Consider the following 24698-nt stretch of genomic DNA (forward strand, 5'->3'; position numbering starts at 1 on the left):
CCTCTTCCCCAGTCCTCAGGAAAATGTTGCGGTCATGCCTGGCTTTGGGGAGAGGGGCCAGCGTGTGAGGGGGAAGGTGGTGGTGGCGGTGGTGCCTGGGGACCTGGGAAGAACGGGATGGTGTGCGGGTCAAGCCTACTTTACCTGGCAGCTCAGGCTGGGTGGGGAGAAGACAGCTCAGCTCCGAGCCGGTGGATTAGAGAGATTAAAGTGAGAGAAGAGAGAGATGTCTGAGGGACCAGGACCAAGAGGTGAAAAACAGGAGTCCTTGTGAAGGAGAGGCCTGGGGGCCGGTGGGGGGCTGGGACCCAGGGATCCTTTTCCCTGGACCTTTCCAGAGAGTCTGGGGTGAGAGGGCAAAGGCTGGGGAAAAGGAGGTGAGTGTGTTGGTCCCTCTATCTCTTCCTTGTCCCAATCCCCCCTCACTTGCATTTCACCAGCTCCCAGGTCAGCCCTCTGGCTCCTGGCCCCCCCACTATTGCGATGGGCACCCCCTCTCCTCACGGTGCTGCACAGTGACCTCTTCCAGGCCTTGCTGGGTGAGTCGCCCCAGTTTTCTGGGGGGCGGTGGTGGAAAGGGCTGGCCTGTGCCTGTGAGGGCAGTTACTGAAGTTGGGGGCTGGTTCGGAGCCTGCAGATCATTTGGTACAAGCAGGAGCCCAGGGCAGGGGTCATGCATCAGCATCCAGCCCACCAGCCTTGGCCAGAGGAGTTCCTCTGTCCTTACCAGGCAGGGGGAGGGGAGGTGATGGCAGGGGCTAGCCAGGGAGGCAGGGGGATGGGGTGCTGTGGGGGGAGAGCTAACTCAGCTCTGTTCCTGTGACAGACATCCTGGACTATTATGAGGCTTCCATCTCAGAGAGTCAGGTAAAGGGGTGAGGGTGGGGGCCTGACTTCCCGAGGGAGCAGGCAGGGCTGGAGGGGGACCAAAGTACTGCTAATATAAATCTGAGACTTGGGGGCCCTGGGGACAACGTCCTGAGTCAGGGGCAAGGAGAATGCACTCTTTCCGGTCCTGTAGCCCCTTCACCCTCTTGCTTCCCGCTCTTCTTTACCTGCCGCAGTTTCAGGCACTCGAGAGTCTAGGACACAGTCCCTTTTCAGGCTTCCCCCTGTGAATCCTGAGGGAGTATTAGGCCCCCAGGGATTCCCTCCTGCCAGCCCCTCCCTCCCTCCCTACCCCCTACCATGGCCTTTCTCCAGTATCTCAACAACCCCGGGCGCTCCCAGCCCATCTGTGTGGGCCTCCTCGTCTGAGAAATGAACTCCCTCCTCACTGCCTCTGCTGTCATCGCTGGTGGCTGGCCGAGACTCCATGTTTGCCTCAGGGCCTCTGGGCTCCTGCTTCCTTCTCCTTTCCCATTATCCGGGTTCCTGCCAGCGCGGAAGCAGTTAACTCTGCCAAGGCACCCCCCCCCCCTTCTCGCTCCTCGCTCCCTCCCTCCCTCCCTCCCCCTGCTTCCTCTCTCCTCCTCTCTCCCCTTCCCTCCTCGGCTCCACGGCTCCCTCGGCCGCTGCCGCCTCCGACCCCCCCCACCCCACTCCCCCGCCACGGCCCCTAGCCCCTGGCCGTTAGGCAAGACCCCCCCCTACCCCGGGGCTTCCCGAAATCCAGTTCCCCTCCCCCACCTCAGCTCATGCCCCAGCCCCCGAACTCCGGGGCTGCCAGCCCCCGGTGCCCCCGCCCCTCCTGAGAATCGGGGTGTGCTCCCTAAGCCCCCTCCCCTCCATTGGGGACCCCTTTTTAGGGCCCCCTTCCCCTCCCTCCCACGCTCCCCTACCCGTCCCTTCTCCAACCCCCTCTTTCCCCTCTCACCCCTCCCCCCATCCTGGCCCCCCCTGCAAAAGTGGGGTGCGGAGGGGGGAGGGGTGAGAACCCACGGAGGGGAGGAACGAAACTCCGATGAAGTCAGAGCCCCTTACCCGCCGCCGCGGCCAGGCCCCCCAACATGGACTGTCTCTGTATAGTGACAACCAAGGTAAGCATGAGGGGGGACCTATAAACTGGGGGGAGGGTATGAGTTCGTGGGGAGGGGTTAGTCAGGCCTAACCCGCGGCTGGGGGCCCTAGGGTGAGAGCATCAGAAGATGTATCTGCGGGGGTCATAATTTAGTTTTGGGGTTCACATCTGAGAAAATGCTGGGCTTGGCCACAGGTGCCCCCTGGAGTGAGCCCTTTGAGGGAAATGGAAAATTGGGGGTATTCTGTGACTTGGGGGATCTGGTGGATTTTGAGGTTCACTAATGATGTTTGAGGGAGACTTATTTAAGGAGAAGCCTGGCTCACATGGGAGTCCTGCTTGCTGTATGTCAGAAGGTGGACTGCATGGCGGGGGGGACCTCTTCCCTCTTGGGGGACAAGCTGGCTTCCAGGTGCCTTGCCCAATTTCACGGGGCTCCTGGCTTGAGGGTAGAAGGTTACTGGTTGTGAGTACCTGACTGGTCTGGGGGTGTCAGCTGGCAGGGAAGGGGTGGGCCTTCAGGCTATAAAAGAAGCGTCTCATGGCTGATACATTTGGGGGTGCTCTCAATTTGAGGGAACTGTTAATTTAGGGTTCGATCATGTGGAATGGGGATACTTGGGAGTTGTCAGAGAGCTGGGGCCTGACATAGGATCACCTGAGGGAATGGACCAGGTGAGGTTAGGATTTGGGGTACTCCCTTGGGAGGTAGAAGGTTGCAGCAGCTGAGGTTGCCAGCTCCTGAGGAGGAGGATGAGAGGTTTGGGGAGAGGGGATTTGAGGAGGGACACCAGGTGCGTGGTGCAAAATTTGGGGGTGGCCCAGGCAGGTGCTCAACATCCCCGTTTCCTCCCACACTGAATCTACCCCTGGTTGAGAAAGAGGGAAAAGAGCAGATGGAGGGGAATGTTCCTGTTACCCCCTGACGCTTGGGATCAAGGTGGGGGAAAACACCTGGATTTAAGGTTACTGGGGTGAGAAGGTGTAGGAGAAAAGCCAGGCTGACAGCAGTGAAGATCTGTACAAGGGTGTTCCTGTGGTTGGAGCCTGGCAAGTGCAGGAGATCTTGGATGGGAAGCACTAGCAAGCTTCTGGTGGGATGCAGAATACCTAGGTCTTGGCTGTAAGACTCTGGGACTGGAAAGCTGGATGCCTGGTGTGTGGAGGGAGGCTTGGGCGGGTGGCAGGCAGCTGGGGGTTGGGGGGTGGGACAGGAAGTGGGGGCCGGGGAGGCGGGGTCTGGGTGAGTCACAGGCTGGGGAGGGGGTTATATTTAGTGGGAACTGCAGATTCTCAGGGGAGGGAGCTAAGGACACACATGTTCCCTGCCACAAACTCACATATGTATATACACATGCATCTACACATGCGTCATGCATGTGTGAGCATGGATGGAGGAGACTGGGGGCTGGGGACCTTTAAGTCCAAGCCCCCACCGCCTCTCCAGGGTTACTTGCTTATCCCCCATTTTGTGGGTTTTGGGCTTTCTCCCATACTGCTTATTCCTCCCATCCCTGTAGTTTCAGTGGATTTTTGTGCCTCAGTTTCTCTGGCCTGCTCTCCTTTAATGTCTGTCTGATTCTCAGTTCCTCCTGTCTCCTGCCCTTAGCCTGCCTCTTAGCCTTAGGCTCCCTGGCTATGGTCCCTTATGTGCAGGTGTACACAGAAAGCCAGTTGGAATGTGTGGGCTTTGCTTCCTACATGTGAACACACATACACAAGCAAGGGTGAGGGGCTTGCCTGCAATGGCAGCTATTCTGGGAGGATGGGTTTATTCATCTCCCTTCAAGAATCCTGCTTCTTCGATGGAGCCCAGGGTTGAGCATCCCTGAAGGAAGGAGTCTTGCGCAGAGGATCATGCATTTTGTGGTTTTACAGAGGTGTGGAGACCCAGGCTTGCCACATTCCTTGGCCGGAAAACTTGTCAGTCTCGGGATGGCGGGGACTCGAAGTCCCATAAGGCCTTGAGGCGCAAGATCCGTCAGTGTTGGCGAGTTGCTGCCCCTGGGGCTGTTGGGAGTTGTGGTTCATCTCTATCCAGGGCAGCGTAGGGTTAGCTTAGAAGGAGCCAGCAGGGGGCACATGGTACTTGTCCCCCCCAAAAATGCTGGGTGGGGTAGAGGGTGCTCATGCTTTGCGGTCGTTGAGCTTCCCAGCTCAGTCTGAGTCCTCCATCTTTCATTGCCTATATTTAGACTTCTGCCGCAGTAATTTAAGGATCATTTATTGAATGCCTACAATGTGCCAGGTCCTGTGCTTTGTGCTAACTCTGCCGTTATAGCTATCACTTAGTCTTACTCTGTGCCTAGCTCTCTGCCTGTATCTCTTGTCTCTGAGCATCTCTTTCTCCCACTCCACCCCCGTCCCTCCCCCTTCTCCCCGCGCTGCTGCCGCCGTTGCCATGGTAACCGGCGACGACTGAAGTTGCGTGGCGGACTTGAGGGCCGGGCGAGGGGGGCGGGGGGCGGAGCAGAACAAGTGGGGGAGGGGGGAAAGTGGGGAAAGACCAGGGGTATTTGGCCAGAGTCCCGGAGGCGAAGCGGTTAAACCCTCCGGGTGGTCCTTATTGGGCAAAGCTAAGATGCCGGGGGCGGGGCAGTGTGGCCAACGGCCTCATTCATTGGCCGACTGGGGCGTGGCGGAGGGGCAGTGTGGGCGAGGCCGGGGGAGCGAATGGGCGGGAAGTGGACGGAGGCGCGGTCTCCTGGAGGTAGGTGGGCGGGGTCTGGCTTACTCTACCAAGGGTGGCGGGCAACGAAAGGGGCGGGGCCTTAGGGCTGGGTAACCGGCCCGAAATGAGGGCGGGGCTGACCCGGCAGGGGCGTGGCGTGGTTCCATGTGCCGAAAGGAGACAGGGTTTGAGGGGCTTGTTGTCTAAGAAACTGCGGGGCGCGGGGGTCTTTGGAAAGGAGAATCCGGGGGTTGGGCGATCTGACGTCTCAGTTTTCCTAAGATGGAGGCCTGTTCGGATTTCATCAGAGCAAAACCTCCTACCTCAGCTCTCTGTTCCAGGGAGACGGTTGCTAGGCGACAGCAAAGTCCTGGATTGCTGCGTTGCCAGGCAACTGGGAAACGGAAAATGGAGGGAAAAAGGAAATGGGGGATGGGGGAGGGTCTTAATGGACCACAGCGCCCACTGGTGGAGAACTAGGGCCTGTGCATTTTCTTTTCTAGAAGGAATTTCGAGTTCAGCCCTTTCCGCACTGGCTCCCGGATCCAAGCATTCTAACCAAATATGAAACTAGGACCATGGGGTTCATCTCCGGGGCGCATCTAACAGATTCCAACCAACGGGGAGAGAGGGGGCATGGGTCAGGTTCTAGGGAAGTCCGTCCTCTCTACCATGTGTAGGCATTTTAGAAAAGCCAGGGAAGCAGATTTCAGGAGACTGCTCACTGGGCTTTAAGAGTTGGAAAGGTGGGCGTTCAATGGGAGAATATTTGGAAGAGATGCTTTCAGGTTCAGTTTGGGACAAAATGCAAGACATCTGAGGCAGTCATTTTGGGGTGTTATGGGAGATTTGTGGGTCACTGCAAGTTGCAGGCCAGATCTTATTTTGGTAAAAATTTTTTGAGACTTGGGTGTGGGGGAGTTAGATATATTTGGGAGTAATCTTCCAACAAAGTTAAAATTCAGAATCATGGTTGGGGGGGATGTTGAGATGTAGGGGAGGGCAGCCAGAAAAGGGAGTAATGTATGCATTTAAGGGGGAAAGAAAAGGAATAGGGAAACATCTCTTAATTTAAAGGTTTGGTAATAAATTGAAGAGGTTTCAATTGAATTTAGAAGGTCAGCTTTAAATTACATTAAGTATTCCCTGAAATGGGATTTGGTGGTATTAGGGAATGGTATATTAGAAACTCGTGAGTATCTCATTAGGTTCAAGGATTTGGACAGGGGACCCCAAACAAATTTGAGGACTGCTTATTTGGGTGTTTACATTAGAGCAAGGGTAATAGTTGCACTAATTTCAAGGTCTCTGTCAGTGGATTGGGGGAACAGATATAATTTTAATAGGGATGATTTAAAGGGTAGATTAATTTGAGGGCACAACAGGATCTGTGGTCCTTCAGATCTGTGGTTTCCTCTTGGAAAGCGTTGTCTGGCTATCATGTGGGGCTTTCCTGCTGGTTAGGATAGGAGGTGTCTTGGCATCTGTGGGGATGTTGTCTACATTAACAATCTTTGGGGAGGTTGGGGGGAGGGGATTGTGGGAGGCAGTTTAGATCCCTTGGGGGTCCTTCTGAAGTGAGGGAGAAGTGCTGCTTCCTTCCCTGCACCCTGAGAGTCCAGTGAGGTTTTGTAATAGTTAGGGCCTTGTGATTTTAGGGGTGGGAGATTAGATAGAATAAGGGGTCCCAGAGAACCAGAGCGATAAATTGGTAAATTTTAGGAGTGAGTCTATTTGTAAAGGAATAGGAATATACTGTGGAAGGTGAAGTGCACAGAGAAACAGCTGGAACCAGGGAAGTTGATGGCTAAGAGGGTCTCCCCTCACCCCTTCTCCCATCGTGACGCTCTCCCGCACTGCGCAGGCGCCGTTCCCCCCCCCCCACCCCAGGCTGCAGCCTCCAGTTGCCGCGGCCGCCGCAGCCCCCGCCCCTCTGCCCCTCCCCCTCCCCCAACCCAGGGACCCTTGCTCTCCCACCCACCCCTTCCCCTCAGTCCCCCTCCCCTTCTCCATGTCGGCTCGGAACAGATTCGCCTCCTTGTGTCTCTGCGTGGTACGTGCCGCGGTACGGGCTCCGGCCCCGCTCCCCTCTTCCCGGACCCCCCAAATCTCAGGGTGCAAGCTTCAAGTGCTGTCGCTCTTCCTTCTGCTTGGCGGGGTCTCTGGGTTGCAGTGTCTCGCGGACAGGCGCAGTAGGTCGCCCCTCCTATGATCATCCACTTTCACTCACACCCCTCTATTCTGGGGGTACAAGGCTGGGTTCCAGGTCATTCTTGTAACTGGGGCTCCGGTGAGGAGGGAGCCAAGGGGGAAAGAACAACAGCGACCCCCAGCCTTTTGATTTATCCTATGCCTTAATATATTGGGGGTTCAGACTTGATCCCAATAACACTGGAGCTGTCACCCCGTGGCAGCCCTGAATCCCTGTAGGGTAAAAGAAGGGATCCTCCTTTCTTGCCTGTCCTGCTTTAGTTGTCCTGTCATCTGGGATAAGAGGTGCTGACCCCGACCCCCACCTACCAGTTTGCGACCCCCACCTACCAGTTTGCAGTTTCCGAATGACTCTCTCCCAGCCCCACCTCTCCAGAGGTTTTTCCTTACTACATTTACTTAGAAAATGTCCAGGGACTGAGCACAGGCCCTAACCTCCTCCAGCCACATTCTGGGAACTTTGGTACCCTTTCCTTGTTCCCCACCTCCCTCACCGTGTCTCCCAATCAGGAGCCCTTTCCTCAGTCCTAGACACCCCCGCCCCCCATGGGGATGGGGCAGGGAGAGGTGTCTGCAGTCTCACTGTGCTACAAATTTACTTTCATCTCCTATCTAGAATAAACAATGAAATGTCCCTTTGCAAACTTCCATTTTGGTTATGTGCACCCTGACAGTTCTTCATCGAGATTCAGGAATTTTCTGTGTAAGGTGGGGTGAAGACGGAGGGGCATTGGGCTCAAACCCTTCCCCTGACTCCAAAACTTGAAGCTGCAACCCTTGGCCCTGCCTCATGTATCATGCAGGGAATTGGGGGCCTTGTGAAGTGGGGGCACAGCTGCCTCCTCCCTTTCTCCCTGGCCCCTCCAGTTCTGGAGCTCTGTCCCTCAGATCTCGCACTATCTAGGCTGAAGACCACCTTTTCAGGGTGTGGAATGACAACCTCTTTCATTTCATCGAATTCTGTTATCCAGGAGGGCCCAGCTTTGAGGAGCGTTATTTAGCTTATACTTCCCCTATCTTCCCTTCTCCACTTCTGGTGTTCATGATATCGAAACCTGGAGGGAGCTTGGGATTCTCTCTCCAAGACTGTCTCCAAGTCAAGTCTCTCTCCAAGGCCAGAAAACAGAGTGTACCTTGATGAGCCCCTGTTTTCTTTCTGTAAGGCTCTTCAAATGTATCAAGGTGCTCCTGACCCCAGTGCTGTCTCTGCGTCCTGGGTTCGAGAGTCTCCATGTACCATCTTCCCCTTCCTATTCTCTTACTTCATCCTTAAGCACGGCCAAAGTTGGATTACACCCTCAGCCTTGGTTCCTCATCCTCAGAATTTTCCGAATCATACTGTAGCCGTCAGGCATTGACCTTGATACGTTTCCTCCAGTTTGACCTTGTAACTGTTGGTCTCCAAATGTTGGGGTCCTCTCCGTTTCTCAGATACTTTTTTTGAGCGGGAAATCTTGCCTTCTCTTTTCACCCACGTGTACTAGGGAGTGTATTCTGTCTTCTCCAGTCTCTGCGGGAGCCCTGCATATGGTAGCCTCCCCCTCCGCCATGGAGCCTGGTGTTGGGGAGGATTTGCTTCTACGGGAGCAGAGGCTCCCACAGATGTGGGAGGACCCAGGCAGGAGCGCTGCCCTTCACTATCTCCAGCTGCCCTTTTCCTCCCTCTGGTCCCCAGTTAATCTCATTTACTGGTGTCTCTATTCAGGTAGCATGGGAGGCCCTTGACATGGCACATGGTTAGTTAGGCAGGGAGTCAGGGATCAGGTTGGGTGTCTCACTCCAAGAGGCCGGAGGGAGACCAGGAATTCATTCTGAGGCTCTACCCCCTTCCGTCAGCAAACCTGGAAGCTGACACCCATTCCTGCCCTGCTTCTGAGCCCTACTGTCTCTGTTCCTCCCCCTTTCTCCCCCTTCTCCTTCTAGTATATCCGATTAACTGCTTGGGCTGTGGGCGTTTGCAGAGGCGGGGCAGACTCCTGGGGCCCCTTTGCCGATGACCTGGGAACCAGCGAGGCCAGCTGGACGGGTTTAGCTTTGTCTTGCCAGGGGGGCTGATGCCAAGTACCGGCTAGTTGAAGGGCTTGACTGCGGTCCGTGCCCGGGGGCCTGCAAGGTGCTGGAGAGCCACTCACTCCAGGGGTAGAGGCTGCAGTGGGGAGACTGAGGCAGGGAGGGTGGGGTGGGGTACAGAGTGGGAGAAGCAACTGGAAGGAGGCAGTGGGATTGAGGTAAAGAGGAAATGGGGGGAAGCTGATGAGGAAAGCAAGGACGCTGGGGATGGATGTACAGAACGGGGGTGCGCGTGTCAGAGGGGCTGGAGCTCTGGGAGAGGGGTGAGGAAACGGACGCCAGAGGAGGGAGTGTGCTGGGTAGAAGGCGGGGGTCCTAGGCTGGGGGTTGAAAGAGTTGGGGGATGGGGCAGGGCTTTGGGAAGAGACGAGAGGTGCCGAGGCCCTGGCGGGAGAGGGGGACGTGGGGAGGTGGAGAGAGGGGAGCCAATGGGCTGGAGGACAGGGAGGGGGGAGGAGCTGGCCAGGCCCCAGGGCCTTCCGCACTGCACTGGCGGGCGGGGGGGGGGGCGGCGGGAAGAGGAGGCGCGCCGGGGCGGGCTGCCTGTAGCCCGAGGCGCTGGGCCGGCCCTTGTGACGCCTCCGTCCCCATCCCCAGAAATACCGCTACCAAGATGAAGACACGCCCCCTCTGGAGCACAGCCCGGCCCACCTCCCCAACCAGGTAAACGCCCCCGAGCTGGTGCACGTGGCGGAGAGGAACTTGTCCCACCTCGAGGCCGTCCAAGGGGTCGTGGGCCACGCCCACTTCTCCCCCCTCAAGGTAGGAGACTCAGGCGGCCCCCTCCCCAGTGCGGCCCTCGGAGCCTCGGAGCTACAACATCCCCCAAGGCCCGGTAGGGCGTGAGCCGTAGGTGGGGGGAGGCCGGGGCTGGGGAGCTGGGCTTGGGCTCCTGGGGCCGGGGGAGGGAGGGGGCATTTGGGGCGTTGGAAACACCTGATTACCAAAGAGGAGAAACAGAGGCCAGGCAATTGGGAGTGGGTGTAGGGCTTACAGCCAGGAGTGAGTGTGTGTGTGTGTGTGTGTGTGTGTCTGCGTGTCTGCGCGCACGTGTGTTGAGATGTGTGCATCCCCCACCATGCTCTCTGCGCCCCAGCCCTCTTCATTCCTTCACACCCTCCACCTCCATTTCCATTTTCTGCGGCCAGAGAGCGCTGCCCTCATTTGCTCTTGTCCCTTCGCTGCCTCCTCCCCCCCACTTCCGGCCTCTGGGCCTGGCTCTCCAGCCCTTTCCATCTGTCTGGCCTCCTGAGACTAGTCGCCCAGGCCTTTCTGCCTCCATCCCCTGCCCCGGCCTTTGCTCCCCTCCTGTGCACCACCCCCTCGCTGCCTTTCCCTCCCTGTTGGCTGGCGGGCTGGTTCTAGATGCTGTCTCTCTCTTCCTCCCACTCACTCTCTTTCTCCCTCTCCCTGATCCCCAGCTCAGGCCCTCTGCGGCCTGATCAGTCCTCTGCCTCGGCAGCTGGCTCCCCCTCTCCCAGCTACCCGCTTCCCTACTCATCACTTCTCTCCTTTCCTCCTATGCCTCCCCTCTCTCCTCCTCTTGGGCTCTCACCTCCACCCAGATTTCTTTCTCCCCCGCCACCGCCCCGTGTTCCCCCGTTATTATTCGCCACCACCTGTTTCCCCTTCTCCTCCGTGCTCATAGTATGTTTTCCCTTCTCCAGTCTTGAGTAGGCCTTGTTTCTGAGACCTTCCATTCTCCAGGCCACTTCCCAACTTCTTCCCCCTCCATCTCCTCTTCTGGGGGCACAGGCTGGGGAGGAAGGAGTGTACCAGGCTAGCAGGGAGATTCAGGGGAACACTGTGGGGTCAGGGGTGAGATTCTAGGATCTTGTGGGATGCCCTGGGAAGGGGGGGTTGTTTGACACTTCACCAAGGAGATTGTGAGGAGGTTTCTGAGCCTAGAGATGAAGAGGCAGAGAAGGGGCAGCAGTAGGTCCTGGGGTGAGAAGGATGTGGTAGGAGAGGAATTGGAGAGGGAGAAAAAGACTGTTCTCAGGCAGGTAGCAAAGTGGAGAGACAACAGAAGGGTAAGAGGTCCTGGGCCAGGAGACAGACAAGGACGAGACTGTGAAATCAGGGCAGCAGGTCGAGCTGATTGAGAGGAAGGAAAGGAAGGCTCTGGAGATGAGGAGATGGTGCAGAGGATTCCTGTGAAACTCTGGGGGCTGCAAGGAGTGAAGAAGACTAGAGATGGTTTTTTTCCCCCAAGATGGGGCCATTAAGTCCCTGGGGAAGGAGAAGAGGAGAGAAGGTGGTAGTTAGTACAGAACTAGGGAGATTTGGAATCTGAGCCCAGGAAGCAGAAGGAAGTGCAAGGAGAGAGTGCTGGAGGCCATGAGTGTGGGAGGGAGGTCCCACGACAAGGCCTGAGCTGGGGGACAGGAGAAGCCTCAATTTTCAGAGGAGAGGGGGAGTGGGTTGAGAATGAAGGATTGTGATTTGGTCATAGACTCTTGAGGGTTTGAGGATGAACTAAGCGAGAGTGGTGCTGATCTCTCTGGGGAATTAGAAATTAAGGTGGAGGATAAGAGCAGGAGACTGATAAGGGATGGGCCCAGATGGGAGGATGCGGACAGGGAAGTGGACAGGGAAGTGGGTGGAGAATGGAAGATGGGAATTGAAGGGTGGGGCAGAGATGTAGATGGAGGATATCGGGTGGGGTAGAGAGAGGGAAGGGACACAGATGAAGGTAGTTGCGGATACAAGATGGGGCCTGGGAAAGGAAATTCTAGGATAAGGATGGGGATGGCGATTGAGGATAGGCTGTGGGATAGAGGATGGACGTGCGGATGAGAGTTCAGCAGTCAGTGGCTATTGGTTGGACAGTTAGCATCTGCTGAGATTTGAAGGGTCGGAGGATGGTGTTAATAGATTTATGGATATGAAATCAACTATAGAGCTTGAAAATGTGTAGTATGGACAAATAGCAGTAGGAGAGAGGAGGGACCCCTTTGGAAGGAGAGAGCGAGGAGTCTGGGGAATCCGTGATGAGTGCCTCGCGCTTGGTAGGCTCCAAATAAATACTTGTTTAAGGAGGAGATAGGTTGGGGACCCCGGAAGGAGGCTTTTGGCCGCCTTCCCCCATTGCCATGGAAACGTGGCTTCGGTTGCCCAGGCAATTGGGGAAGCCCCTAGGACCGGCCTAAAGCGGGCTCCGCCCTGGAGTCTAGAGACCCTGCTGCGTCGGTCGAGGCGACTGACGTCAGGGACCTGGGCACACCCCACTTTAACCCTTTCCCGGATGAAGTGGTGGGCGGGCAGAGAGTAGATGAGAGGATAGGACCCGGATGTCTTTCACCACTCCCCTTTCCTGATGTTCTTTGCACTGCATAGGGTGAGGGGCGTACGGGAGGGAGGAAGGGAGGTTATTCAGGGTGCGCTGCGCCCTCAGTCCTCCTCAGCGTGTACTTATTTCTGCCGGGCTAACGGGGCGGTGGGGGGGCGGGGGGCGGGGCCCAGGTCAGGAAAGGCGGGGCTAGAGGATCCCTTCTGCCTTTGGGAATCTGGTTGCCCTTAGGCCACGCCCCATCTCCCCCTCCTGTTGTCCTGGCGACGGGGCCTCCAGGAGGTGGGTCTCCCCAGGCCTTGGCTGGGCTTAGATACCGTTGCTAGGCAACAGGGTCCCTAGAGGAAGGAGTAGATTGAATGGTGGGTGGGCGAGAAGGAGGGTGAGGCCTGCATCTGGGGGAACCCCGGATTCCCGGGGCTCAGGGTTTAGGGCAAATGTGTGTGAAAATGAGGGGCAAATCTGAGGGAGGGTTATGTTGGTATCTGGGTGTATGTGGGCGGATAGGGACAGGGATGGGGGCAGGAAGGGGGAGCAGGACCCAGTGGACATAAGCCCTGTGGTGTCTTTGTGTAGCACATAAGGCATGTAACACTCTGTGGTGTTACATCCGGTGAGACGCTCCCCCCCCACCCCCGGCGTCACGGCGCCCCCCGCCCCTCCCCGCAACCCTTTATCGTCTACTGCTCCCCTATCCGGCTGTCTCTTCCTTCCTCCTTCTCAGACACCTCCTTCCACATGCAAGGGGCCTGGGCTGGGCAGAATTGGGTCCAGCACGTGTATGTGTGTGTGCATGTAACATGGACTGAGGCTGGGTCCTTCAGGGAGTCAGGGGTAGCAGAGCGGGCTGGGTTAAGAGGCTGAGGAGGTAACCAGGCCGGTGGGACTCTTGGTTACCGGCTCCCTCTTGAGCCAAGGTTCAGGCAACTTTTCGTCTCCTTTTTCCCCTCACAGGCCAATTCTCCCCCTGTGATTGTCAACACAGATACCCTAGAAGCCCCGGGATATGTGAGTTGTTTAGATTTTGTGGCCATTACAGAAGAGATGAGGGAGACGGGGAGGGCCTGGGTCCTCGCAGCCAGGGCGGGGCCAGGTTCTCGGGTAGGAGGTCTGTCTCACTGCTCTTGTGTTTCTGGCCCGTGCTGGAGTTGCAGGTGAACGGGACGGAGGGGGAGATGGAATACGAGGAGATCACACTGGAAAGGGTGAGCAGGCCCCTCCGTCCGAGGTCCTCCCCCCTCGCTCCGTGTCTGTGCTTCTCTCTGTGCCCGGGCTTTCTCTGTGGCCAGCCCCTTAACCCTGTCCCTTCCTGCCCTGGTCACAACTCCCCGACCCACTCCCCTACCCTCTTGCCCTGTCTAGAGTGGGCGGTGAGGGGAGCTGACCCTCTTCCCCTCCTCTGCCCAGGGTAACTCAGGTCTGGGCTTCAGCATCGCAGGTGGCACCGATAACCCACACATCGGTGACGACCCATCCATCTTCATCACCAAGATCATTCCTGGTGGGGCTGCTGCCCAGGATGGCCGTCTCAGGTGGGGAGAAGAGACAGAGGTTAGGATGCTGGTTCCCTTGAAAGGGAGGGCCAGGGCAGCAGGAAGCTCCTGGCTCAGGCCCACTTTGCTGCCCTCAGGGTCAACGACAGCATCTTGTTTGTAAATGAAGTGGACGTGCGGGAGGTGACCCACTCAGCCGCGGTGGAGGCCCTCAAAGAGGCAGGCTCCATCGTCCGCCTCTACGTCATGCGCCGGAAGCCCCCGGCTGAGAAGCTCATGGAGATCAAGCTCATCAAGGGGCCTAAAGGTAGTAACCCGTTATGTCTCCACCCCCATCCCACTGTCCGCTGCCCCAAGGCCTGCTGCTCCCCAGGCACCGGGGCACCTACCTCTGCCTTCCCCTCCATCTAGGTCTTGGCTTCAGCATTGCTGGAGGTGTAGGGAACCAGCACATCCCCGGAGATAATAGCATCTATGTAACCAAGATTATCGAAGGGGGTGCTGCCCACAAGGATGGGAGGTTGCAGATTGGAGACAAGATCCTGGCGGTGAGGAACCCCATCACTTTTCTCGCCCACACTTAGGTCTTGCCGACTGGTCCTGAGCAGGCCCGGGCTTCCTTATCGGCTCACCCTCAGTGCATCCGTCTTGAGGATGTTTCTGGTTCTGTCTGAGCTCTGCTTCCCTTGACCCTAGGTCAACAGTGTGGGCCTGGAGGACGTCATGCATGAGGATGCCGTGGCAGCCCTGAAGAACACGTATGATGTTGTCTACCTAAAGGTGGCCAAGCCCAGCAATGCCTACCTGAGTGACAGCTATGCTCCCCCAGACATCACAACCTGTGAGAGCCCTCCAAACCCCAGAGCTGCCCATGCCCCATCTCAGTCACCCCATGACATCCCTGGTGACCATTTCTCTTCAGATATTTCCCCTGAACTGGCCACAGCCTCTGTCACTTCCTGTGGTTGGAGAATAGATGGAAAATCGGTCACCATCAAAGAACTAGAAAAGATTGTCAATAGTTCCTCCCCCAGAAGGCACAAGGCCCAGATGGTTTTATGGCGAATTTTATCAAATCCTCATGGAATAGATAATTCTTATGCTCTTTTTGAATATAAGAAAAGATTAAATGTCTCACGTTTCATTTTATGAGGGCATTTGAAAATGGTCACAAAGATTATATAAAAGAAGGAAAGTAGGGAGTTCCCTGGTGACCTAATGGTTAGGATTCTGGGCTTTCACTGCCGTGGCCTGGCTTCAATCCCTGGTCGCAGAGCTAAGATCCTGCAAGCCATGGCCAAAAAAAAAAAAAAAAGAAGAAGAAGAAGAAGGAAAGTATAGGACAATTTTGCTTCTGAACAGAGATGTAAAAGTATCTAATAACTTAGTTGCACAACAAACACAGCAGTATATTAAGGGAATAACGTTGTCACAAGGTAGGGTTTGTTTCAGGGAATTAAAGGTGGTTCCATATTATGAAACCTCTTAGTATGATTTATTGTATTAAAAAGTTAAGGGAGAAAAAGGGTAAGTTCATTTCAAATAGATGTGGAAAAGGCATTTGATGAAATTCATCATCCTATTTTTGGAGGGAAACTTAGTATACTAGGAACAGAAGAATTTTCCTTAATGTGATTGAAGAATAGTTATCGAAAACTAACAGTGAACACATTACAATGATAAAATCCTAGCAGTGTGTACATTAAGTTAGGAACTAGGCAAGGATGCTTCTTCCTGCTGCTGTTATCCCACATTGCTTTAGAGCGGAGTTTCTCAGTGTTGGGACTGTTGACATTCTTGGTTGTAGGCGGTTGTTCTGTGCCCTGTAGGATGTTGAACAGCAGCCCTGACCTCTGTCTATCAGATGAAATGGTGCCCCTCCCCACCAGTGAGAACAACCAAGAATGTCTTGAGACTCTGCCAAATGTTCCCTGGGAGGCGAAATCCCCCTGCTTGAGAGAATCACTGCTTTAGAGCTTTCAGGCAGTGTAGCAAGAGAAAAAATAAACAGATGTTACATTTGAAAGGGGAGAAACAAACTTATCCTTATTTGTAAATTATACTTTTGTCCACCTAGATTAAAATCTAAGTGAATTAACCGAAGAACTTAGAAATAATATGTAGGGTTAAGAAAGTGGCCATAAAATGTAACGGGTAAAAAGATCCCTTCTGCCATAGGAGAAAAGCTCTATAAAATTCTTAAGAAAAATAAGCTTGGCAAGAAGTGTGTAAGATTTACATGAAGAAAATGATGAAACTTTACTGAAGGACATAAAAGAAGACTGAAGAATTGGAGAGTCACATCGTGCTTCCTGATGCAAAAAACATAATATGCTAAAGATCTCAATCTTCTCCAAGTTAATCTCTACATTTTATGCAGTCCTCATCAGAATTTTAATGTCCCCCCCTACCCCCAACTGGAAAAATACATTTGGGAGAATAGCTAAGAAATTTTTGGAGAAGAATAACACGATGTGACTGCTCGATCCAAATCTGAAATCATACAGTAAGACCATTTTAAAATCACATGGTCTTGTTTCTAAACACCATAACCTACCAAAAGGAACCTTGGCTCCTTGGAGAAAGGGCGAATTCCAAGTCTTGAGCAAGAAATGTGCAAGATGAGCTTGTAACATCCTTCATACTAGAAAGCAAGGAAGATATGAAAGGGTTGTGTCAAAGACACAGAAGTCAAGTTGAAACTGGCCATTCAACCAAAACTCATTAGATAGATTAAAATCTACAGGATTATAATGATACTTCAAAACAATTGGGTACCTTTAGAGGATGCTAGGGAACTCATCCATTCTGAAAACTGGCAAATAAAAGGAAAGAGTCAAGCATTTATTCTCCCTTCCTGTACAAACTGCACCTTAGAGTAACCGAATGGTTGATATGGGAACGTTCTTTTTTTTTTTTAATCTTTTTATTTATTTATTTTTTGGCTGCATTGGGTCTTCGTTGCTGCGCGTGGGCTTTCTATCGTTGCAACGAGCAGGGGCTACTCTTTGCGTGTGCGGGCTTCTCATTGTGGTGGCTTCTCTTTGTGGCGGAGCACAGGCTTCTCATTGTGGTGGCTTCCCTTTGTTGCGGAGCACAGGTTCTTGGCACACGGGCTTCAGTAGTTGTGGCATGCGGGCTCCGTAGTTGTGGCTCGCGGGCTCTAGAGCTCAAGCTCAGTAGTTGTGGCGCACAGGCTTAGTTGCTCCATGGCATGTGGGATCTTCCTGGACCAGGGCTCGAACCTGTGCCCCCTGGATTGGCAGGCAGATTCTTAACCACTGTGCCACCAGGGAAGCCCCAGGAACGTTATTTTTTACAGACGAATTCTCACTAATAAATGTTCCTCCCTCAAAAAAAAAAAAAAAAAAAAAAAGTAGAATATCAGCGCTATTTTGCTGTCCCCAGTGAACTCTGAGGACCAGGCAGCTATCATCAGTGGCTGCTAAAACTCTTAGGTGAAAGCCTGATGGGGAGCTTTATAATGGATGGATCAGGCTGACAATACCTGAACCTACAAATCTGTCTTACCTAAGAAAAGGCAACCGGACATTATTGCATCCTGTCATGATGCAGAAAGCACGCAGCACCACTTATGAAATATTCTTGCCAAAAACTGAACTTGAGTCTCTTTTCTGATGACCAGTGTACAGGATATACAGGGCAGAGGCGCAGGTTAACACCCCAGGGACAGGGATGCAAGCAGTGATTTACCTATTAGAATTTCCCTAGTAGAATGTGGGAAATTCTGCTAGACAAGTGCCGTAGTTTTTTCAACAAAGGAATGGCCAAGAGGGGGGAAAAAAGGGGGGGGGAGGAATTTCATAGATGAAGGGATTTGAGAGATGCTAAAACCAAACGAAAAACCCAAAAGCCTGGTATTAATATTCTCCTTGGCTCCGTGATCTCTGCCATACCGAGGTCACGTACCCTTCAGATCCACTGTCCCCTAGGAGCACCAACCCCTGCGTCACCTGTGAATTCCTGCCCCTGACATTGCTGTGACCTGACGCCCCCTTTACCACCCCAGCCTTGTTTCTCTGGCACAGTAACTTCCCCTTCCCCTGAGTCTGGCTCTGCTGATGCCCTAGGGAGGAGGTGGGGTGGCGGGCGCTGTCGTCTTCCATGCATTTCCATCTCATCCTTTCGCCCACGTCTTCCCCCAGCCTATTCCCAGCACCTGGACAACGAGATCAGTCATAGCAGCTACCTGGGCACTGAATACCCCACAGCCATGACCCCCACCTCCCCTCGGCGCTACTCCCCCGTGGCCAAGGACCTGCTCGGGGAGGAAGACATCCCCCGAGAACCGAGGCGGATCGTGATCCACCGGGGATCCACGGGCCTGGGCTTCAACATCGTGGGTGGCGAGGACGGCGAAGGCATCTTCATCTCCTTCATCCTGGCCGGGGGCCCTGCGGACCTCAGTGGGGAGCTGCGGAAGGGGGACCAGATCCTCTCGGTGAGGGAAGGCCAGCCCCTGCCCGGCCCACGCCCTCCCCTGAGGGCAGAGCCCCGTAGGCTGGAGTCTGGCCCGCATCTCCGGTGACTCAGCCTCTCCTGCTCTCTCTAGGTCAATGGTGTTGACCTCCGCAACGCCAGCCATGAGCAGGCTGCCATTGCCCTGAAGAACGCGGGTCAGACAGTCACGATCATCGCTCAGTATAAACCGGAAGGTATCGGGCCTGAAGCGCGCCCTCTCGTGGGCTCGGCTCTCTGTCTCCTCGGCCCCTGGCTTCAGCAGGGGGCGAGGGAGGGTGGCGGTAGTATGGGGCCCGAGCTCAGGAACCTTCTTGTCCGTCCTCAGAGTACAGCCGGTTCGAGGCCAAGATCCACGACCTTCGGGAACAGCTCATGAACAGCAGCCTGGGCTCAGGGACGGCCTCCCTGCGAAGCAATCCCAAAAGGGGTTTCTACATCAGGTCGGACGCGTCCCGGGCTGGGCTCCAAGTCCTCCTGTGCCCCTCGTCCCCCAGCCAGCTTTCCCCCTCAACCCTGCCGGCCCCCCCTCCCCCCACCCCTGCCGGCTGGCGTTCCCGCACAGGTTAGCGTTGTGAAGTACTCCCTATGAGCCCTACTGCCACTAGCCCCGGTCACCCTGGCACCTCCCCTGGGACCCCCAGCTGTCCCCCAATCTGGTAACTCAAAGGTTGATGCCTAGCAGAGCAGGGGGCCTCTCGGCTTTTGGAATATATTGCCACAGCCTGCCCAGCCCCGTGGGATAACGCAGTCTAGGGGAGGTGGGCCACCGCTCTCTCCAGTCTGTCCCCATCTCTCCGGCGGCGTTTCGCTACCTTCTTGGGGCTCCTTCTCCCATTGGCTCCTCTTTCGCGTTCTCCGCAGGCATAGGCGCTGTGTCTGATGCTTCTTCCCTTCTCTCCCTTTGGGGGCCCCCGTCCACTCCCACGGCCTCACCTGCCACTCGCTCTGCGGATGCCTCTCAGAGCTGTCAGCTCTGGCCTGACCTCTTCCTCGAGGTCTAGACCTGCAGTTCTGGCCATCTGCTTTCTGGACACGTCCATAGGGATGTGCCACAGGCGTTCACACTCAACATGTCCCATACTGTGAGCTCACCTCTTTCTTTCTCCCGTGCACGCGTGCTCTCTGTCCCATCGGTCAGTGTTCTCTCTCCCTGAATGGCACCTCCATCCGCCCAGATGCCCGGCTCAAACCGGAGCCTCGTTTGGCCCTTTCCTCCCTGCAGGGTTCGGCTGGCTCCCAGGGCTGGTCAGCTCTAACTCCCAGGTGATGCCGGGCAATGCTGGGGTCCCTTCCCATCTTTCTAGCCCCAGTGCTCTCTGCTATCTCTGTGGTCATTCCTTCCCTTGTCCTGCCCTCAGGGGTTGTGACTTACGGGAGTTTCTTACCGATGAGGGTAACCAGAGTTTGCAGAGAGTGATCTTTTTTTCTTCCCCTTACGAGTTCGAGTCCACGTTACCCCTGTGACTGTGACGTGTGTGCAGACTGCAACTGCTTTCTTGGGAGGGTGCCGTTCTAGATCTTACTCTAGAAATTGCACTGAATCCATAGCTTGTCTGATCCCTGACACAGTGTGGACTGAATGACAGTTCATAGTTATGGTGATTATGAGTTTTGGTAGAGCTTTTGGTCCCCACACAGTTCTTGGGTTTCTCAGAATCCACGGCACCTGTGGGAGAGCCAGCAGCGGCCGTGCTTGTCTGTAGACCCCGGGGCAGAACCTCCAGGTTGGGTCTTGGGGGACGGAGTCCTCACCAGCCTCTGACCAAAGGCCGCCTGCCCTCCAGGGCCCTGTTTGACTACGACAAGACCAAGGACTGTGGCTTCCTGAGCCAGGCCCTGAGCTTCCGCTTTGGGGATGTACTGCACGTCATCGACGCCAGCGATGAGGAGTGGTGGCAGGCGCGGCGGGTCCACTCTGACAGCGAGACTGACGACATCGGCTTTATCCCCAGCAAACGGCGGTGAGCCTTCCTGCCCCGGGGAACTGACGCTCGCAAGGTCCCCAGGCTGGGCAGCCAGTAGGGAGGACGTGGGTCTGCCCACCGACTTCTTGGGAATGTGTCTGCTGGGCCTTCCCGGGCACCATGACTCACGTGAGCACTTCTGGCAAACGCCTCACTTAGGAGCGCGGGGCCCAGGGGCTGCTGAGAGATGGGGTTCTCAGCTGGCCCGGGGTGAGGCCCTCGGGCTCCTCATGGGCGTTTCCCTACACGCCCCCCCACCATCCCTCCCTGTATCCCACAGGGTTGAGCGACGGGAGTGGTCAAGGTTAAAGGCCAAGGTAGGTAGAGGAGGCCGTGAGCTTGGGTGGAAGAGCGGGGGGCTCGTGGGGCTGGACTCCTGACCGATCGCGTGGCCTGCTCTTTCTTCCTAGGATTGGGGCTCCAGCTCTGGATCACAGGGTACGTAGGGTCAGTTTGGGAAGACCTGAGGTGAGAGGGGCCCTGAGCCTCGCTCGAGTCCTCGGGACGGCAGCACAGGGCCCCAGGGCCCCCGCCTCAGAGCCCCCTTGCCGACGCCCTGCCCCCCACTAGGTCGAGAAGACTCGGTTCTGAGCTACGAGACGGTGACACAGATGGAAGGTGAGGCCTGGCTGCGCGACGCGGCCCAGCCGCCCGCGCCGCCCGCGCCGCCCGCGCCGCCCCCGCCGCCCGCGCCGCCCGCGCCGCCCCGCGCCGCCCCGCGCCGCCCCGCGCCGCCCCCCGCCGCCCCCCGCCGCCCGCGCCGACCCCCGCCGGCCCGCGCCGCCCCCCGCCGCCCGCGCCGCCCCCCGCCGCCCGCGCCGCCCCCGCCGCCCCGCGCCGCCCCCCGCCGCCCCGCGCCGCCCCCCGCCGGCCCGCGCCGCCCGCGCCGCCCCCCGCCGGCCCGCGCCGCCCCCGCCGGCCCGCGCCGCCCCCCGCCGGCCCCCGCCGCCCGCGCCGCCCCCCGCTGGCCCGCGCCGCCCCCGCTGACCCGCACTCTCTCCCCAGTGCACTACGCTCGCCCCATCATCATCCTCGGGCCCACCAAGGACCGTGCCAACGATGATCTCCTCTCCGAGTTCCCCGACAAGTTTGGATCCTGTGTTCCCCGTGAGTGCCGGGGCCTTGGAATGGGGGGTGGGGGGGGCCAAGCGGTCACACAGGCAGAGCCGCTTCCAGGCGTTGGGGTGCAGCCGGACACAGAGGTTCTCAGAGAAGGGTGCTTCTCAGCCACCCTCATGCTCCTCGGTGACCTTTCCAGGCCCGGGACTCGGAGGACCCCGGGTTGCTGAGGAAGTCTCCCCAGCTGCCCCCTTCCCTGAAGGACTGGGGGGGCGCTCTGGCGGGGGGGTCGCTGTAGGCAGGGTTTAAGCTAGAGGGATGGCGGTTAGATCTTTGGGTGGTGGGGTGACTTCCTGGCAGATACGACACGGCCCAAGCGGGAGTACGAGATAGACGGCCGGGATTACCACTTCGTGTCGTCCCGGGAGAAAATGGAGAAGGACATCCAGGCGCACAAGTTCATTGAGGCCGGCCAGTACAACAGCCACCTGTATGGAACCAGCGTCCAGTCCGTGCGCGAGGTGGCCGAGCAGGTGGGAGCCGCGGCACCGCTCTCCCCCCGCCTCCCCCCCCCCCCCCCCCCGGAGCCTTCCTTCAGCTCTCTCTAACGCGCGCTCTCTCTCTGTCTCTTCCCTGCTGCGTCTCCCCTCCGCTCCTCCACCTCCTGCTCTGCTTGGGCAACTCTGTCTGACCGCTTGCTCTCTGGGGCCCTGCTCCCCCTGCCTCCCTCCCTCCCTTGGTCCCTGACCCCAAACTCTGCTCCGCCATCTGTCCCCTCTCCTCCCCTGCCCTCCTCCTTGCCCCATTTCACCTCTCTTCCCGTGGCCTTGCCCTTGGTGCCTCGGCCAACCCCCACTCGGTCCCTCCCTTCTGCCGGCTCCCCTTTGGCCCTCTCCCCTCTCCCCTCCCACTCCTCTGCCCCCACCTTCTCCCTGCTGCCCCCACCCTGCCCTCTCCCTCCATGGCTCCTTTCTCCATCTGCCTCTCCTCCCTCCCATCTGTCTCTCCTTGTTCCTTCCATCTGTCTGTCCTCTGTCCGTCCTCCCCTCCCTCCTCCCTCTATCCTACTTCCTTTCTCCTTTTTCTTTGCTTCTCGTGACTCCCCCCCTCCCCCCCCACCCGCTCTGCCCCATCATTTGGTTCCTCACACCTCCTTCCTTCCCCCCACTCCCTCCCTCCTGTGCTGACCCCTCCCTTGCCCTCCCTCTGCCCCTCGCCTTTTTCTCTCTGTCTTTCGTCCTGTCTGTCCATACCCTTCCTGCCTCAACTCTCTCTGTCCACGTGTCTCTCGACATCCATGTCACTTCCCTTTCGGCCAATCCCCCGTTCCCCGCCTTTCCATGCACTGTGTCCTGTCCTGGTGCCTGTGTCTGTCCTTTCCCGCCACCTGCTGGTCCGCCTCCGCCCACCCTGCCCGCCCCCAGGGGAAGCACTGCATCCTCGATGTCTCGGCCAATGCCGTGCGGCGGCTGCAGGCGGCCCACCTGCACCCTATCGCCATCTTCATCCGCCCCCGCTCCCTGGAGAATGTGCTGTGAGTATGGTCCCAGGGGGCTTCCCCTCTGCTCGCCCACACCTGTGGCTCTGGGCCTCAGAAGGCCTCTGTATTGAACTGTCCCCTCAGAACCCTAGACAGCAGCTCCGGCAGCCCTTGAGGGAAATCTGCACCTAGAGCTGGAACCCAGAGGATACAGGGCCTCCCAGGCCTCTTTCCTTTTCTCCTGCCCCGGGCTAGGCAGGACTACAACTCCCAGCAACCCCTGCGGTACACGCCTGCTAGGCTGAGCCAGGGCCTCGGGGCTGTGGGGAGTTAGGGTCTGAATCCCTTCACTGGGGCTGCCGGCCGGCCGGAAGGGTGAGGCTCTGGAGAGGTCTCTGGAGTGGCCACACCCAGCTGGGGTGGGTCATGGGGAGGGGGCCCGTCTGTGGCCCCAGAGGATATTGGGAACTGTATTTTTTGCTTCGTGCTCCAGATAAGAAAATACTGGTTGCGACTTCACAGCCCTGGATGGAGGAGATAAAAGGTGGGGCAGGACCCATCCTCAGGTCTGTGTGTCTCTCACTCTCCACAGAGAGATTAATAAGCGGATCACAGAGGAGCAAGCCCGCAAAGCCTTCGACAGAGCCACCAAGCTGGAGCAGGAATTCACAGAGTGCTTCTCAGGTGAGATGCACACAAGGCACCTTTGGCTCAGATTCAAAGAGGGGCCCCCGCTGGGTGGGTGCTTTAGCGAGAGAGGCGTCCCCTTTGGGTGGGTGCGGCCCCATGGCACGTGGATAGGAGAATTAGAAAAAGGTGCCCCTCTGGGCCTGACTCCCTGCTCCCCCCTACCCCCAGCCATCGTGGAGGGAGACAGCTTTGAGGAGATCTACCACAAGGTGAAGCGCGTCATCGAGGACCTCTCAGGCCCCTACATCTGGGTCCCAGCCCGAGAGAGACTCTGATTCCTGCCCTGGCTTGGCCTGGACTCGCCCCGCCTCCATCGCCCAGGCCCTTGGCCTGGACTGAACTGCCCACGCCCTTCGCACCTCCAGCCTCCCTCCCACCCCTTCTTATTTATTTCCTTTATAACTGGATCCAGCCCATTGGAGGGGGGACACTCCTCTGCATGTATCCCCGCACCCCAGAACTGGACTCCTGAACCCCAGGAACCTGGGGTCTGGGGGGGAGCCCTGGGCTCCTGAGCCCGAGCCCTAGCTCCTTAGGACCCCTCGCCCCTGCCCGCCCCCAACGCACACACAGACCCACCAGGGGCCACCTGCCTTCCCCCATCTTCTCCCACACACACTGCGGAAGTCATGGCCCCCCTCAAGGAGCACCCCGCTGCAGGGATGCAGGGCTACAGGCCTCCGCGCTCTCCCGAGGCAGGGTCAGGGGTCATCCCTGCCCGCATCGCAACTCCCCCTGTCCCTTGATTTCTCATTTATTTTTTTTCCATTTTTTTTCTTCTCAAAGGTGGTTTTTGGGGGGATAAGTAGGGGGACTCCACTGTGAGCCCCCTGCTTTCTACATGCCCCCTACCTTTTTTCTTTGCCGGTTTGCATGAGTGGAAGGTCTAACTGTGGCTTTTTTTTTTTTTTTTTTTTTTTCTGGGATATTTTTTTTGGGGGAATGGGGAGGGACGGGTCTAGGGAGTGGGAATGTGGGGGGGGGGCAGGGTTGGGGGTAGGGTGTCCGGGAGCCAGGGGAAGACTGGAAATGCTGCCGCCTTCTGCAATTTATTTATTTTTTCTTTTGAGAGAGTGAAAGGAAGAGACAGATACTTGAAACCTGGTGTGTGGCCTGGTTATTTGGGCCCCGGGTGAGGGGGGAGACCGGGTGGGAGCATAGGGATGGGTCTGGTAAGGTCAGATCCTTCTTCCCCCACCCCCCCCTGCACCCCCCACGGCACAGGATAGAGTGGCCTGAAAGGAGCCTTGGAGGAACCTGCAAATCAAGGCTCCAGAGTCGTTAGTGAAGAATGGGCCTGGGGGTGGGGTGGGGCGGGGCTGGAGC

At 57.0% G+C, this 24698-nt stretch overlaps 1 protein-coding gene across 4 annotated transcripts; it reads left to right on the forward strand.

Annotated features, from left to right (window-relative positions):
* Positions 1 to 1458: 1458 nt before the first annotated feature.
* Positions 1459 to 24472, forward strand: DLG4 (discs large MAGUK scaffold protein 4). Of its 4 annotated transcripts, none has more exons than XM_059047944.2 (20): positions 1459 to 1979; positions 9510 to 9575; positions 13159 to 13212; positions 13359 to 13409; positions 13612 to 13736; positions 13835 to 14004; positions 14109 to 14245; positions 14394 to 14538; positions 17864 to 18159; positions 18271 to 18373; positions 18505 to 18619; positions 19964 to 20140; positions 20424 to 20460; positions 20554 to 20581; positions 20714 to 20761; positions 21149 to 21250; positions 21563 to 21735; positions 22627 to 22736; positions 23275 to 23366; positions 23541 to 24472. In XM_059047944.2, the coding sequence occupies exons 1-20, from the start codon at positions 1950 to 1952 to the stop codon at positions 23645 to 23647; spliced, it is 2166 nt and encodes a 721-aa protein (XP_058903927.1). In that variant the 5' UTR covers positions 1459 to 1949; the 3' UTR covers positions 23648 to 24472. The 4 variants fall into 4 exon arrangements, with proteins under 4 accessions (XP_058903927.1, XP_058903924.1, XP_058903925.1 ...); XM_059047941.2 differs by having other exon boundaries at positions 1855 to 1979; positions 9510 to 9674; positions 13350 to 13409; XM_059047942.2 differs by having other exon boundaries at positions 1855 to 1979; positions 9510 to 9674.
* The last annotated feature ends 226 nt before the right edge of the window (positions 24473 to 24698 follow it).

The sequence above is a fragment of the Kogia breviceps genome, chromosome 19 (assembly GCF_026419965.1).
Source record: "Kogia breviceps isolate mKogBre1 chromosome 19, mKogBre1 haplotype 1, whole genome shotgun sequence".
NCBI classification, from domain to species: domain Eukaryota; kingdom Metazoa; phylum Chordata; class Mammalia; order Artiodactyla; family Physeteridae; genus Kogia; species Kogia breviceps.